At 37.2% G+C, this 13,600-nt stretch overlaps 1 protein-coding gene across 3 annotated transcripts in view; it reads right to left on the reverse strand.

The window, feature by feature from the left end:
• LOC112563733 (exportin-7-like) overlaps positions 1 to 13,600 on the reverse strand; it is a 24,626-nt gene continuing 11,026 nt past the window's right edge. For 2 of the 3 annotated variants that reach the window (XM_025238009.1, XM_025238007.1), the window contains exons 15-29: positions 13,425 to 13,545; positions 13,040 to 13,175; positions 12,675 to 12,748; positions 12,229 to 12,373; positions 11,316 to 11,472; positions 11,008 to 11,075; positions 10,636 to 10,724; positions 9,512 to 9,619; positions 9,099 to 9,181; positions 8,642 to 8,696; positions 7,319 to 7,478; positions 5,304 to 5,442; positions 3,801 to 4,060; positions 3,217 to 3,344; positions 1 to 2,646 (exon numbers count right to left, since the gene is read on the reverse strand). In XM_025238009.1, the coding sequence (XP_025093794.1) occupies positions 2,535 to 2,646; positions 3,217 to 3,344; positions 3,801 to 4,060; positions 5,304 to 5,442; positions 7,319 to 7,478; positions 8,642 to 8,696; positions 9,099 to 9,181; positions 9,512 to 9,619; positions 10,636 to 10,724; positions 11,008 to 11,075; positions 11,316 to 11,472; positions 12,229 to 12,373; positions 12,675 to 12,748; positions 13,040 to 13,175; positions 13,425 to 13,545 (1,835 nt within the window). In that variant the 3' untranslated portion in view covers positions 1 to 2,534. The remainder of the gene's footprint in view (positions 2,647 to 3,216; positions 3,345 to 3,800; positions 4,061 to 5,303; positions 5,443 to 7,318; positions 7,479 to 8,641; positions 8,697 to 9,098; positions 9,182 to 9,511; positions 9,620 to 10,635; positions 10,725 to 11,007; positions 11,076 to 11,315; positions 11,473 to 12,228; positions 12,374 to 12,674; positions 12,749 to 13,039; positions 13,176 to 13,424; positions 13,546 to 13,600) is intronic. The other variant, XM_025238008.1, reaches the window with a different exon arrangement.

The following is a 13,600-nucleotide window of genomic DNA, read 5'->3' on the forward strand; positions in this document are numbered from 1 at the left end:
GCATTTTTAAAATCTTTTATGTCTTTTTCCTTCAAGATCAAAGCAGTTTCAAAACCAAAATCACCATACAGTTTTTCCCTTGCCACACAAGTATGAGAATGGACCAGTTTGCTATTACTACACACATCAACATTTTCAGCATTCAACAGCCATCAGAGGAAAATGAGCTTACAACCCTCTGCCTCTGCATTCATTCAAACACCTAGGTCACATGTGCAAGCTGTCAGTCTGATTGGCACATGCACTTTTTTCACTTCTTGAAAGCAGACTAGCAGTCTCACAATACTGAACTTGTTTGTGTGTATCATTCACACAAAAAAATCCAGACTAACATTGAACACATGAAACCAAAGGCCAAAAACTACCATGAACCTTGTTGCATTAAAGGAAAACCTCATTGCCATTCCCTTTAACAACCTATCAGATGATTCTGTCATCTCAAAAGTGATCATTTGGCCTTACATAAACACCCTGTGAACTTCTAATCCTAATGAGACAGCTGAAAATGTTTTATCAATGGCTCAAATACAAGACTGCTAGTTTACTTATCTGACATGGAAGAAAGCAGGCTTTAATTAAAAATCTAATGTAGTGATACCTAGAAGTACTTCACAAATCAAAAAATGCTCGTTAACACATCTATACTTGTAGACCGATGTCATCTGCAATGTTGAGAACTACAAGTTTTTAAAATTGCAAAAGGTTCAAAAAGAAAATTAAAAATACATGCTGCAATTTATATTCCTTAAATTTTTTACTATAGGCGTTGAAAACAGCATGTTCTTAATAATCGTTATCTTCACTTTACATAACCTTAGTACTTTTGTTGACTAAATCGTTGTTTATGCTCCCTTAAAGCATTCCTCTCCTAAAAATGGCAAATTAACCCTAACACAACTATTCATTTTAAGGCAAATAGTTTAGACAAACATATACAAAAGAATTAAAGATTTTTGTTGTTTTTTTATGACTCCTAGTACTATTTAAAATCTGCAAGGAAAAAGATCATGAATGATACTTCAGCAAAAAGATGGTATTTCAACAAATTAGATTCATCTTCTTTTAAGATGCCTGACCACCATGGCTCCACAAGTTTAAGAAAATTGGCCAGGTTCTATTTCGAGCTTTGTATGCAACTTTGGTGGTATAATCTTCATATTGAATAACTTCTTCGTAAGTGACTGCACAGTAAAGTCTGAATCAGTTTTTAAATTTCAGTGTTTATGCGCATGTGAGCCTGTTCAGTAAGCTTCTTTGTCAGTAATTCTCCCAAAAAGTTTTGATAAGTTGTATGTCATGTATATGCACACCACATTATGTGTGTCTATGCTTTTGAAATGCATTCTTATTCTTGAAAAGAAAAATGCAGTTAATTGCAAGGGAAAAAAGTAAGAATTTAGATGTCTTTATGATATAAGCAGCAAAGAAACGGAATAGGTGTGTGTGTGGGGAAATTGGTGTTTTATGCCGAGCCAGCAACTAAGTTATATCACGGCAAGGCAGCCAGCCCTGTAAACAGATGCCTTTTGTAGAGAAAGAACGAAGTGCCCGAGACAAGAGCTGAACCCAGGACAGCCAACTCTCACTGTAGTGGTGACATGTGTTAACCGTTACGCCACCGGACCGCCCAAAAACGGAACAGGGCACTTAACATCTTTCTTCAAACGTGCATGAAGATAGGTGAGTGCATTTATGACACCCTGCTGTACACACTCACAATGCATGAACAGGTGAATGCACACATACATGTAAATGCATAATCACAACATGGGCATGTATGCAAATCTTTACCAGGCTGAAATACGGAGACACACAACCAACCACTAGCCACTTTATAAAAATCTTCTGAAGCCAAAACATGCCCATATGACTTTAGTTTTGCTTTAAATACAGTCATATCTTCTCTGGAAATTTCAAAATGAAACAAGTGGTTCCCTTCACTCTGACTGTCGTCTTTATATGCAAACTGTGTTTATAAAACTACCTGGGTACATCTGTTTAAATCCACTTCACTAAAGATGCACAAACATTTGCTATTAATGAAAAATGTATTTCTTAATGAACTAACTATAAAAAAAAAAATGAATAAAAATTCCACATTACACCAAAAAACCCACCTTTTCTTATTGAACATTTTTCTAACAAGCCAAAATTACAGGGAAAATTGTCATTGCTGTGTACCTTCCTCCCCAACGATGCTCTCCCATAAGTACATTCATTCAACATGAACACAATGCATGCACACTTCCCATCTGTGTACACCATCGAACACAGCTATGCCAATTTCCCAAGAAATCCATTCAGAAGGACAATGATAGGTGACCAGGTCACTGTAACTGAAATAATCACATTAAGTCCACTCTAAAAAGACAGAGCAGGCACACATGATACATACAACACTGACTATGCATCCCACTGTTGCAGGTCCTTCCAGTGACTGACGATGCAAACATGCATGCACACATACACTCTCTCCACTCTCTTTATATTTCTCTCTCTCATGCACATGCAGTCTGGTGGATGAAGCTTCAAGATTAGCCGTAGCTCATCATGTCTAAAGATGATGTTGAAGATGATGGACTTCCACTTGGCATCTTTAATGAGTCATTGACATCTCGCCGGAATACTGAAAGATTTTGTGTGAATCTGGAACAGGAAAGGGTGAGAAAGAATAACCCCTATCATTGTTCAGGACACTAGCTAAAGACATCTGATCAAGATGAAGTAGATTTCGAATAAAAACTGTTTATAGATTGATTTTCGATTCGTGAAAAGAATATTTTACAAAATATGACTGCCTTAGACCAGAAATCACTTCTCCAAATCTTAATAAATAACACCTATCTGTTCTCCAGACACAAGCCTTCAAACACCCCGACGCACAGAAAGAGGTCAACACCATGAAATCATGAATGTCAATGGACACACAGGCTATTAACATTTGACCTCAAGTCTCTCACTTGCTTTGTTCCTTACAAAACCTCACCATGTACACTCATAATGTCAGTGGTTTGGTCTTTGGAAATACAAAGTTTTATTCCCTTCTCACACATAAACAGAATGAAAACTGGGCTATTCAAGTGTATTGTTTAACTCTAAAGTGTGTAAATGTACATATCCAGCTTATGGTGCATACTATTTCCATACTATATTAAACTGGTGCTGAGTGGTAACACACAATAAGCTCAAGCTAATCCAAAGAGCTTTCTCACTCACCTGTCCCTGTTTTTGGTCAGCAGTGATCGCTCAATGCCATCCATGAGGTTTTGGAAGCACTGGGCCATCGTTTCTTGTTTCTCTGAAGGTTGTGAGGAGATAATGTTTTCTCTCAACTTATTAAAGTACTGAAACAAATGAAAGAACAGCAACAGTAACATTGATCATTTTACCACTACACTTCTGGGAGTTTCAATTAAAAGCAAAGTAAAATTTTGAGGACTACATAGGGGTAGAATGTTTCTTAACTATCGATATCTAGTAGAAAGAAATTATCTACCTGATGTATCATGTATAATGTTATGGTAACAAAGCAGCTTATGAAAAGACAACCCAGGAACTGAATATGATTACACACCATACTTACCCCATCAATACATTTTTACTCAAAGACATGCATCAAAGTACCTCTTTTCCCTTTGTATTGAAGCACGCATGCATGCACTCATCACACAGTGCATCTATATATATTCATGAAAAGACATACATGCATTATGTGCATACATGAAAATTCCTGCATGCAGCAAATATGCATATATGCATTTGGACTTGCACACAGGCACATGCACTCCACCACAGCTTACATCTTCATTGAGCAAAATGAGCCCCAGCAGAGGGCGTGACATAGACCACTGGTTTCTGCAATCCTCAAACATGATGATGTTGAGGACTGTGGACAACATCTGTTGTAAAATCTCAGGATGCACTTCCAAGTTACGCAGAAAGGCTTCCGAGTTGTGCATGGCCTGTGGACCCATCTTCTTCTTCTTGCTGGTCAGGCACCGGAATAAATAGGTGATGATATTGTCCAGAGTGGCACAGCAGCCTGTGCACACCATGGTATCTGATGACAGAGGGAAAATGTGACAAGGTAAAAGGCTCTGGCTTGAGCATGGCCTTCAGGCCATAGATTGTTTAATATGTACTTATTTTTCTTAACATCAAATGTCTGGCACACATACATATGTTTTTTAGGATTTTATCATTCTACACTTTTATTATTATTTAACTCATTATGTATTTCGGATGTATGTGTTAAGTGGAATTTTGTGATTAATTTTTCTCTTAATTATTCCCATCATACTAGAGATATGAAATTTTCATCAGTTACTCATTTTGGGTGACAATGCAGTATTGACCCTGTTAGCATGGCATAAAAATAAAATTATGTAATAAAACAATGGCATAAAACTGAAGACATCAAAGATGTCAGAAGGTGATGGTTGTTTTTGTACTTTGCTGCACTCAAGCCAATGTTAGACCAAGAAACCTATAAATTTTTGGAGAGGAGAAAACTCAGACTTTGCAATAAAGGTAATGAAAATTGCCAGCTTTCACTCTGATCCAAGGAATTTAACAGTTTACTATTCTTAGGTCATAAAAGCAGAGCCATGATCATACCAAAAGGGTTAAATAATAATTTACGATCCACAAGGTAGTCACTTTTTTTTTTAATTTAATGAAAACTTACAAGCTGAATTTGTTCTCTAAAACACTTGTATTTGAAATAAACTAAAAGGATAAAATAATTTTTTTTCCTTAGGTCTCGGGATTTTCTTTAATAGGTATAACTTAAAATATAAAAGTGTGAGGAGCACTCTTGGAACTTGGAACACTCCATTTAAGTTATATGCTTTTAAGAACATCACGAGACCTGAGGAAAAAATTAGTTTACCATTTTTAGCACATTTCAAATAAAAGTGTGTTTTTTAAAATATTAAAATTTTTTTAACGAGTTTATTTGCAGTGTAATTCAGATAAACTGAATGAACAAAGAAAGTACAAGCAAAGAATATGTATGTCTTTGCTCATACTTATTGGTGAATTTTTTTTATACTGCTTCATAACAAAGAATTAAATACGAAAACAAAGATGGTGAGGATCAAAGAAAAAACAAAAAAAGAAAAAAAAGGACAAAAATGAAGCAAGAGTAATATGCATGTGAAATTTACATGTTCTTTCTCCACTCTAAAGAATATGAAAGTCTCTATTGGCAACAATCGAGAATCAAAGAAACCTGTTCTCATGTTAGGTGAAAAAAAATGATAAAAGATGAAAATACAATGACAGAGATGACAAAGACTCACCCAGTGCGACTAGACCCTCTGAGATGGTGGACAGGATGTAGAGGAAGACCTGAGGTTCCAAGCTAGCAACAAATGTCATGTGGTCCTGAGCCAAACACTCCAGTAGACCATAGTAGTTTTGACTAAGTTTCGGGTAGTCCTGCAAAGAGGGCATCAAACATAAAAGCTTAACCAATTCTTGAGCATAGTCAGCTACTATTGCTATCCGTAACCAGCAATGGATCCTGCAAAAAAAAAAAACCAAACTATTTTTGGTAGTAAAATTCATTTCTTCGAGTACAGATGACTATATGGATATACCTCTCTCTCTAGCTATCTCAATTCCTACCATCCACTCCAACTGGTAAGGGATGACCAATGAACAGAGAGAATACAAACCAACTCATCCTCCATCATTTCCTGTAAGCACACCTCTCTAGTTTTTTGTTGAAACTGAAGTGTGAAGTGACAGATGACTGTATAAGGATCAGCAAGATGGGTGAACAAGCAACAAGTTGTTCCCTCAGCACAATATATCAAACTTTCCATAAAATTGAGTGTACAAAGCCATCATCCTAACTTCCCCCCAATCAGTTTGACAAAAACAAATTTACAAAGCAAAGGTGACGCATGGGCATGACTATCAGCTCAGCCATCAGGTGATCTAGGGCATGAGGTATACACAAAGAAGAAAAAGCTACTCACATGTAGGTTTTTGTAATCCCTGAGCCAGAATTCACTCTATGGGAGAGAAACATCCTCCCAAAGTGAGAAAGTGTTAAGTGTAACATGTGTAACTGATCATCAAACTCATGAGCCAAGGATAAAACTGCCCAGACTGTTGTTGCTCATTTCTAGTATTATTCATATATACACAATGGCCTCTTGGGCGTATGAACACTGCTGTCTTTATGCACATGCACACACACCTAAAAACAGAGAAAGGCACCAACAGCCATCACAGGAAACAGTCTACAACAGGCATTAATGGAAAACAAATGTCTCAGGGTAGCTGACAGACAACTGTCAGTTGTAAGGTATGAAAAGAATACCTGCTCCTAATTGAAAGTGGTCCTAAGCATTTCCCCCATCCTCTTCTATTTGCTTCATACAACAACTCCAAGTCTTTTTTAAAACTGATGCACACGTGCCTAATGCCACTGACATAAGCCATGCATGTCTTTGGTATCAAGAGTGCCGATACATCTAACTAGTCAGAGAGATGGAGTGAGGGGACTAGTGTAGAAGCAACAGGAAACCACTGATGACAAGGTAACTAGAAGGTACATTGTCAAGCATTTAAACTATTGAAGAACATTTCTAACAATGTGCTGTCATTCACAAAGGCGTACTCCGTCATGGATCTGCAGTGGTGTAACAATCCCCTTTAGCTTAAGAGCAAAGGATGAATCCCTTTTGGCTATCTAGCCTTACCTTTTGACCTTATCAAAAGACAAGTTTTTGACAGGATGAGGCCTCCTCTCCCCATACAGTTCATCCATTAACACCTGCACCTACCTGTCTTTGGACCACAAGTGGTAAACATCACACAGTGGGTGCAAAGTGCATTTCAGGCAGAAGAATCAACAAGCAAGAGAATTGGCAGGAGAGACTACCACACCACAAACTTAAGGCTCCTTCATTTCACTGCAAAATCCAGCGTTCAGCAAATAGGTGGCAAAAAAATATGACCACCATGATTGAAGCTGAGTGAAAAACTGGAGAGGTGCACTCACTAGCTAGGCAGGAAAGGATTTGGGCAGGGAAGGGAGAGTTGGTTAATTCATTCATTGGTCATCCCTTGACCAATCAAGAGTGGACAGCTGGGTGATGTCTCCATACAGTCATGTCATCTGGTGATGTACAAAGAAACTATAAACTTTAAATACATCTATAACCACTAAAAATATAAGATAATGATCAATGTTCTACTAAGCAAAGCAAGCAAAGGCAAAAGACATCTGTGGCATTTGTACTATTGGCAGCAGAAGGCCATGGAATGGAGGATGGAAAGTTAGAAGATGGTTTAGACTCACTAGCAGGTCACTCTGTGGTATAGACAGCAACAGCTTCACAAACATGCCCAGAACATTGTCCAAAGCATCATCTCCATATAGGCGAAAGACTCCAAAGTTGACGTAGTTGCCACAGAGAGCTGCCTTCAGCATGGAGAAACAGACTGAGATGCCCTTTAGCTTGCCACGTGTTAAAGAAAAATATTTTTCAGTGTGTCTACTTAGCCAGCTGCACAACACAGGTCTAGCTGTGACAATCAAGCTGTTTAGTACATGGAATCTGATTTATGCACACACTATCAGTATGTCATTGAATTTTTTTGTGCTATAGTATTTACCGACCAAAAATCAATGGCCATTAAAAATGTAATAGAGGTTATTTGTAACTTGATAGTCATTCTTTGACCCAAAATGATGACCCCCACAAAAAAAAAAAAAAAAAAAAAAGCCATCTTGAGGATTTAACTTGGATAAGCCAGAATGGACACAATTCACCTTTATAAATGTTTAACTCATTAGCAATGTCACAAACTGCTATTTCAGATGCTCCACACAAAATTCAAGCATTTTGAAAAAATATAAAAGTGATAGCACAACAAATCAAAACTATAACTGAAATTCAAACTATGCAGAAATGAACTGTTCCCACTCATCCATTCCCGCAAATATTTCTTCTCAAATCTTAAAAAAAATCAGGCATCTCCAATGGCCTTTACAAATTTTATTCTAGACGTCTTTATTTCTTGTAGAGCAACAAGATTTCCTTCTTCATTTTGGCAATTCAGTTCAAAGTTCCAGATCTTTTTTGGCGCGATTTATAATTTGCTGCATATAAAGATTTGTTGGCTCTTCATAGCTTTGACAATTTCTTGATCTATGACGAGTGTAAAAATTGATAGTCTTGCATTCCTCTCATGGCAGACTTGTAAACCTGGTGAGGCAATGAAATTTAGTGGAAGCAGAAAGAGATGAAAATGTGTGCACCGAGCAATGTTGAAATCAATCTCTGCATAGTACAGAATAATTGCTTCTAAGACTTCTAATGCTTCTTTCACAGTAAACCTGTCAACTGTATTGCCTAGATGCCACTTTTTCCAGAAAGAGAAAATAAGCTTTGGAAAATGCATACCTTTCAACTTACTAGTTAAGAGATGGAACTCATTTAAGAAATGTTCAGGGAAAGCAATGACAGGGTTTCAGTCCATCTGAACACATTGTGTACACATAAAATAACTTGTATAAAGCATACATACACTGTTCTGAGATTAGGGTGTAGATTGTGTACAGCATATGTATAAAGTATTCTGAAAGTGATAACTTCAAGATCTATTGTGAAAAGGATATTTCATAGGGTAGATCTGTTCCTTGGGAATGTCTCCTATTGTTAATAATCTGGAACCTGAAGCAGACACAGAAAAGTGTTATTTGTTTTAGAAGGGCAGAAGGAAGAACTAAAAAACATGATGAAAAGCAAAAAGACTGAAAAATAAGTAAAAAAGAAAAAAAAAACAAGTCTTGATTGTTGTATATAAACTCTATAATGAGAATGGGTGGTGTCCAAATATGAACAATGTCTGAAACACTCCACATGCTTTATATTCAAGTGTTGTTTCAGGTTATTCATGTCTTGCTGTTAATGCATGTTAGATCTTCCAAGCACATTCATGACACACAGATATGCTATTACTCAATGTTCCTGATATTCCAACAATCCGTCAAGAATGACAGCAGCAAAAATGTTGAAATATTTATTGGAAAAGAGAAAACAGCCCAGTGTGGTTGACCTACTTGTCACACTTACCATAATTTACAATCATCTTGCTAATTTCTCTAAACAGAAGAATTCCATTGGGCGAAGACACATCAAACTGTAATCTCTGAGACCTGGCAAGAAAACATATCATGTTAACTTTCAGGAATGGCAATGTATTCATGAAAACTGGCACTAACTTGTTTTTACTTTTTACACATTTTTTTTAACTTACCCTCTTTGTAACTGAGAATTTTGTAACTGATTTTTCACCCTCTTCCCACTGTCCTAGAAGTATGAAATTTTCACCAATTACTAATTTCCAGCAGTCCACAAGTAGTTCAATAATTTTTAATTTTGTATGAGAACTTACTTAGGGGAGATAGGTAACTACTGCTCTACTGTGAAACTGAAAATTGTCCAGTTAAAACCTATGCAAGGCTGACCACAAGTAGGTGTCTGACCTGTTTTGTGCCAACTCTGCCATTAGTTTGAGAATGGGTGTAGTCACAGCAGGGTCATGGTACCACAGTTCCATAGCACGCTGCAAGACAGGGGTGTAGGCTGGATAACTGAAGAGAGTTAAAGAGCAACTTGTCTGCTTTTGACTCTATGTTGAACAAAGCCCAGATGTCCCCTGCCTGACTCAGGCACCATTTCACAATATCCAGTGGAAGTTGTTTTCTGGACAAAAAAAGTGTGCCCTAAAACCCTACACTCAGCTACAATGCTTACACAAACTCTTATATTTTGAGCATTTTAAATAATTTATTTGCTTTCACAACAAAATGAAAATAATAAGTGCTCACAAACTTTAGTGACATTTTCTCTACAATTTTATTTCTGGCTTAAATCTCATTTGATATTTTGAAGACTGATCAATAAGCCTGCTTTCCACCAAGCCCTATGCTGCAAGATGAACATCTTTATTCATTATGTTTATCTGTATTCTAAAGGGGCTTGAGGCACCAATGACTTTGTACAAAACAAAAATGCCACACTGGTAGGACACCAGGAACCTCTGCTTTCAACAGTCAGGTGACTTAAGATGGTATTCTTTGGCCACCTGACCAGGCACAACACTTTGTCAACGACTATCCTCTAAGGCACCTTGGATAGTCGATGACCCTGTGGCCAAAGAAAAAACTGGCTTACAAACGTCAAAGACTGGACTAGTTGTCCAGTATAGTACCTGCTACCACCCAAAATAGGCAAGAGTAGCAAGCCTGTCAGCTGCTGTGTTTGCCCATGTGCTCCCCCCAACAACAGGTGCCGGTCAAGGGGTGACGGACTGCAGCACTAAAGGCTTCCCCTCCACATTGTTTTTTATGCTGACAGAACACTACATTCTCAGAACATAAATCTGTTTACTTTAATTTCTGCCACCTACACTACTACACTGATTTTACAGCTCATTCCATTTAAGAATATCACCAGACTGGAACATTTCCCTTAATCCAAACAAATCAGCGTGTTAACATCCACAGACACAATCTTGACAGTTAAGTAATATAACACTTTAGCAAATATTAAAGGCATGCATGCAAAACTTTAAATACTTGTCACAAACAATGTTAGGAAAGGATACATCCAGTCAAACAGCATCATATAGCTGGTCTTTGTGTTGAAGGCAAATGTAATGCCACGCAAGTCTCTGGCCAATCCAATTAGTGACCTCTAGTAAAGAACACAAGCATGCATACTATACAACCTGCTTCATATCATTTCACAATACCACTGTTATTATCTACACATCAGACTGTTTTAGGACAATAGGGATGCTGTAATATGAATGTCACATTACTTCTTGCACCTTTATACCCACACACAATACCACAAATATTATAGGCACATCTGACACTGTTTCATTACATATTAGACTTGTTTCATAACAGCAATGCTGTAATATGCAGGTAACATTACTTTTCTTTCCCGCCTTATACTCACTCCAATAGCTTACCTTGGCTTCCTCCACTTTCATTTGAGAATCTGCATTACTCAAAAGTGTTCCCACATTCTCGAAGGCAGCTGTAGAGAAAAACAATTATTCCAAATCTATAGTGCAGCATGGTAAAGCATACTTGCATTTTCTATGAAAAAATTGGCAAAAAAAGTGAAACATTTCATTGCTTTTACTGAAACTATTTACAATGTAACTTTGGCAAATCACAGATAACTGTAATCACATCACTATCTCAATGTTGCTAAGTGAATTTTCAGCAAATTGGTCACCCCTCCAAAACAGAATTATCAGTCAATAATGCTCACCTGTGAGAGGCATCATAAACTGATAAAACTTTTCTTCATCTTCTCCCAGATCGACCAAAAGAAGGCGACCAAGAGAAGTGTAGAATGTAGTGCGACATCGCATGTCTGAGATGGGACTGTTGTTGGTAGTGATGCCCAGGAAGGGAAAGTGTTCACTCTTAAACAGAGTTCAGTGAAACCATTTATGTGCTTCAACATGTTCTAAAGAAATACCACATACTGTTCAACGCAATCATGGCAAAGTGGAGACTTGATAACAATTTTTAAGCGTTATATCGCAAAAAAGATGACATTTTTTATCTATGAGCAGTAATCCCCTAAAAACAGATTCTAAAAATGGTGATGTGCCCAGTTAAAATGAGTTATATGATAAGACAATTAAAAATGCTTACATGTAGGGACAAATTCTACCCAGGCTGTTTTGTGACACCTTTTTCAAATTATATATAATTAAAAACAAAGCAAATCAAAGATTTAAGGAAATAACATGGTTTCTGTGCTGAAGTAGTGCTGCTGTTGTTTTTGCAAATGGCTTTTACACAGCAAAGTCATCCTCACTTCTTGCTCTCCTAATATGCAAGACTGTTTTAGATGTTTAAGTCTACATCTGATGCACAAGCATAAAGGTTAAATAGTAGTAGACTGATAAGTGTATGCCCAAAGCTTGATGCTTTTCATATCTGGGACATAATACCTATGTTTCATGCCACACTGCATCCGGGGTATTAACTGCATGATACTGCCTGCTAATGCATTAATGGTTGATAACTATGGCCTATGTTCAACTTCTAAGCACAGCCAATGACTTGCAGCTTGTCTTTAATGAATAATGTCACTTGTCCTAGTGAATGATGTCAAAAGCTTATTGCCAGTGAACTATATCAACAGGTGCAAAAGGACAGAGAAGACATACCGTGTGACTGTTTAGCAGGAACTGAACTGCATCCAGTTTAACCAGCTTACGGACACTGCTGTAGCCAACAGACAAGTCGCTCAAAAGCTGCAATGTTTTACTGATTATCTGCTCACTGCGGCCCCAGAACTTTAGGTTGGTGATGCTGTAAGTATGCAATACCATCATCAAAATGTACCTAACATACATATTAATACTGTGAAACACATTGAGACATAAAATACTACTTCAAAAAATGTTTCAATTTTTTCTTTATCAAATTATTCACATAACAATGAATACAAACTTATATATATATATAAAGGCAAAATCTAGCTGCTGCAGAAACATCACTATGAAATTCTCGTTTCTAAATACCTTCCAAAGAAAGGTTGGCTAAGTTATAAAAAAAAAATTATAAAAAAAAAAAGAAAACAAAAGAAAATCAAGCCCGATACAATACTCACATTTTACCAATGAATACACTTAGCACCATAGACTCATCACTAAGACCCAAAACTTCTGAGAGCCTTCTATACACCTGCAAAATCACCATCATCATATATCTAACATAGAATGCTTATATTGCAAAGAAAATGAAATGTTTAGTCACAAGATTGTGAGCATAGCCTAACTTGCTTCCCATAAAAATGGGCTGCTTACATCTTTAAAAATAACAAGCCCCACCACTATTTTTGAAGCTGAACGCTTCAAAATTGCCAAAAAAATAAACACTCACAAAAATCCTACTAGGATTAACACACAAGTTCTTTTAGGAATCACAAATTTCATAGGTTGAAAAAAAAAAATGCAAAGACTGTTTTGAGCTTACTTTTGAAGTCTTCTGCACTTGGTCCCCTACATATATTTTTCGGAACTGCTCAAAAAAGCTGAGAATGGCCAGGTCTAGTTTCTCAGAGCCCCCCTGAGCTAGTCTGGAATCTGTCAAGTTCATCAGTCGCAGGACCCTGCACATTTAATGTGCACTGAGTGTGGATTCGCATTAGCAAGCTACATATAAATTAAAGGGCACACAAACATGCATTATCATACACTCCTTCACTTCCTAGTGTAGACATGTTCTGCAGCATGTTCACCGAGGAAAGCAGTTGGTGCAAATGTGTTTAAACACTTGTAGTTTTCTTAGTTTTTAGTGGCAGATGAACCAGCACATACATGTATGTGTTTGTGCATGTGTGAAATCATGTGACCTCTACCTGCAGACAAGCTCTCCATCCATGGCATCGTGTTCATCTGTACTTGCAAATGAAACACGACCACCTATCACAGCTCCTATGATGTACACAAGCCAGGTCAAACGCCCTGTCAAAACACCCACTGAAAGGTAAGTCAGTAAGCCCTTCAGCAAACACAGTGAAAGTATTCATATGCA

This window comes from Pomacea canaliculata, linkage group LG5 (genome assembly GCF_003073045.1).
Source record: "Pomacea canaliculata isolate SZHN2017 linkage group LG5, ASM307304v1, whole genome shotgun sequence".
Classification (NCBI taxonomy): domain Eukaryota; kingdom Metazoa; phylum Mollusca; class Gastropoda; order Architaenioglossa; family Ampullariidae; genus Pomacea; species Pomacea canaliculata.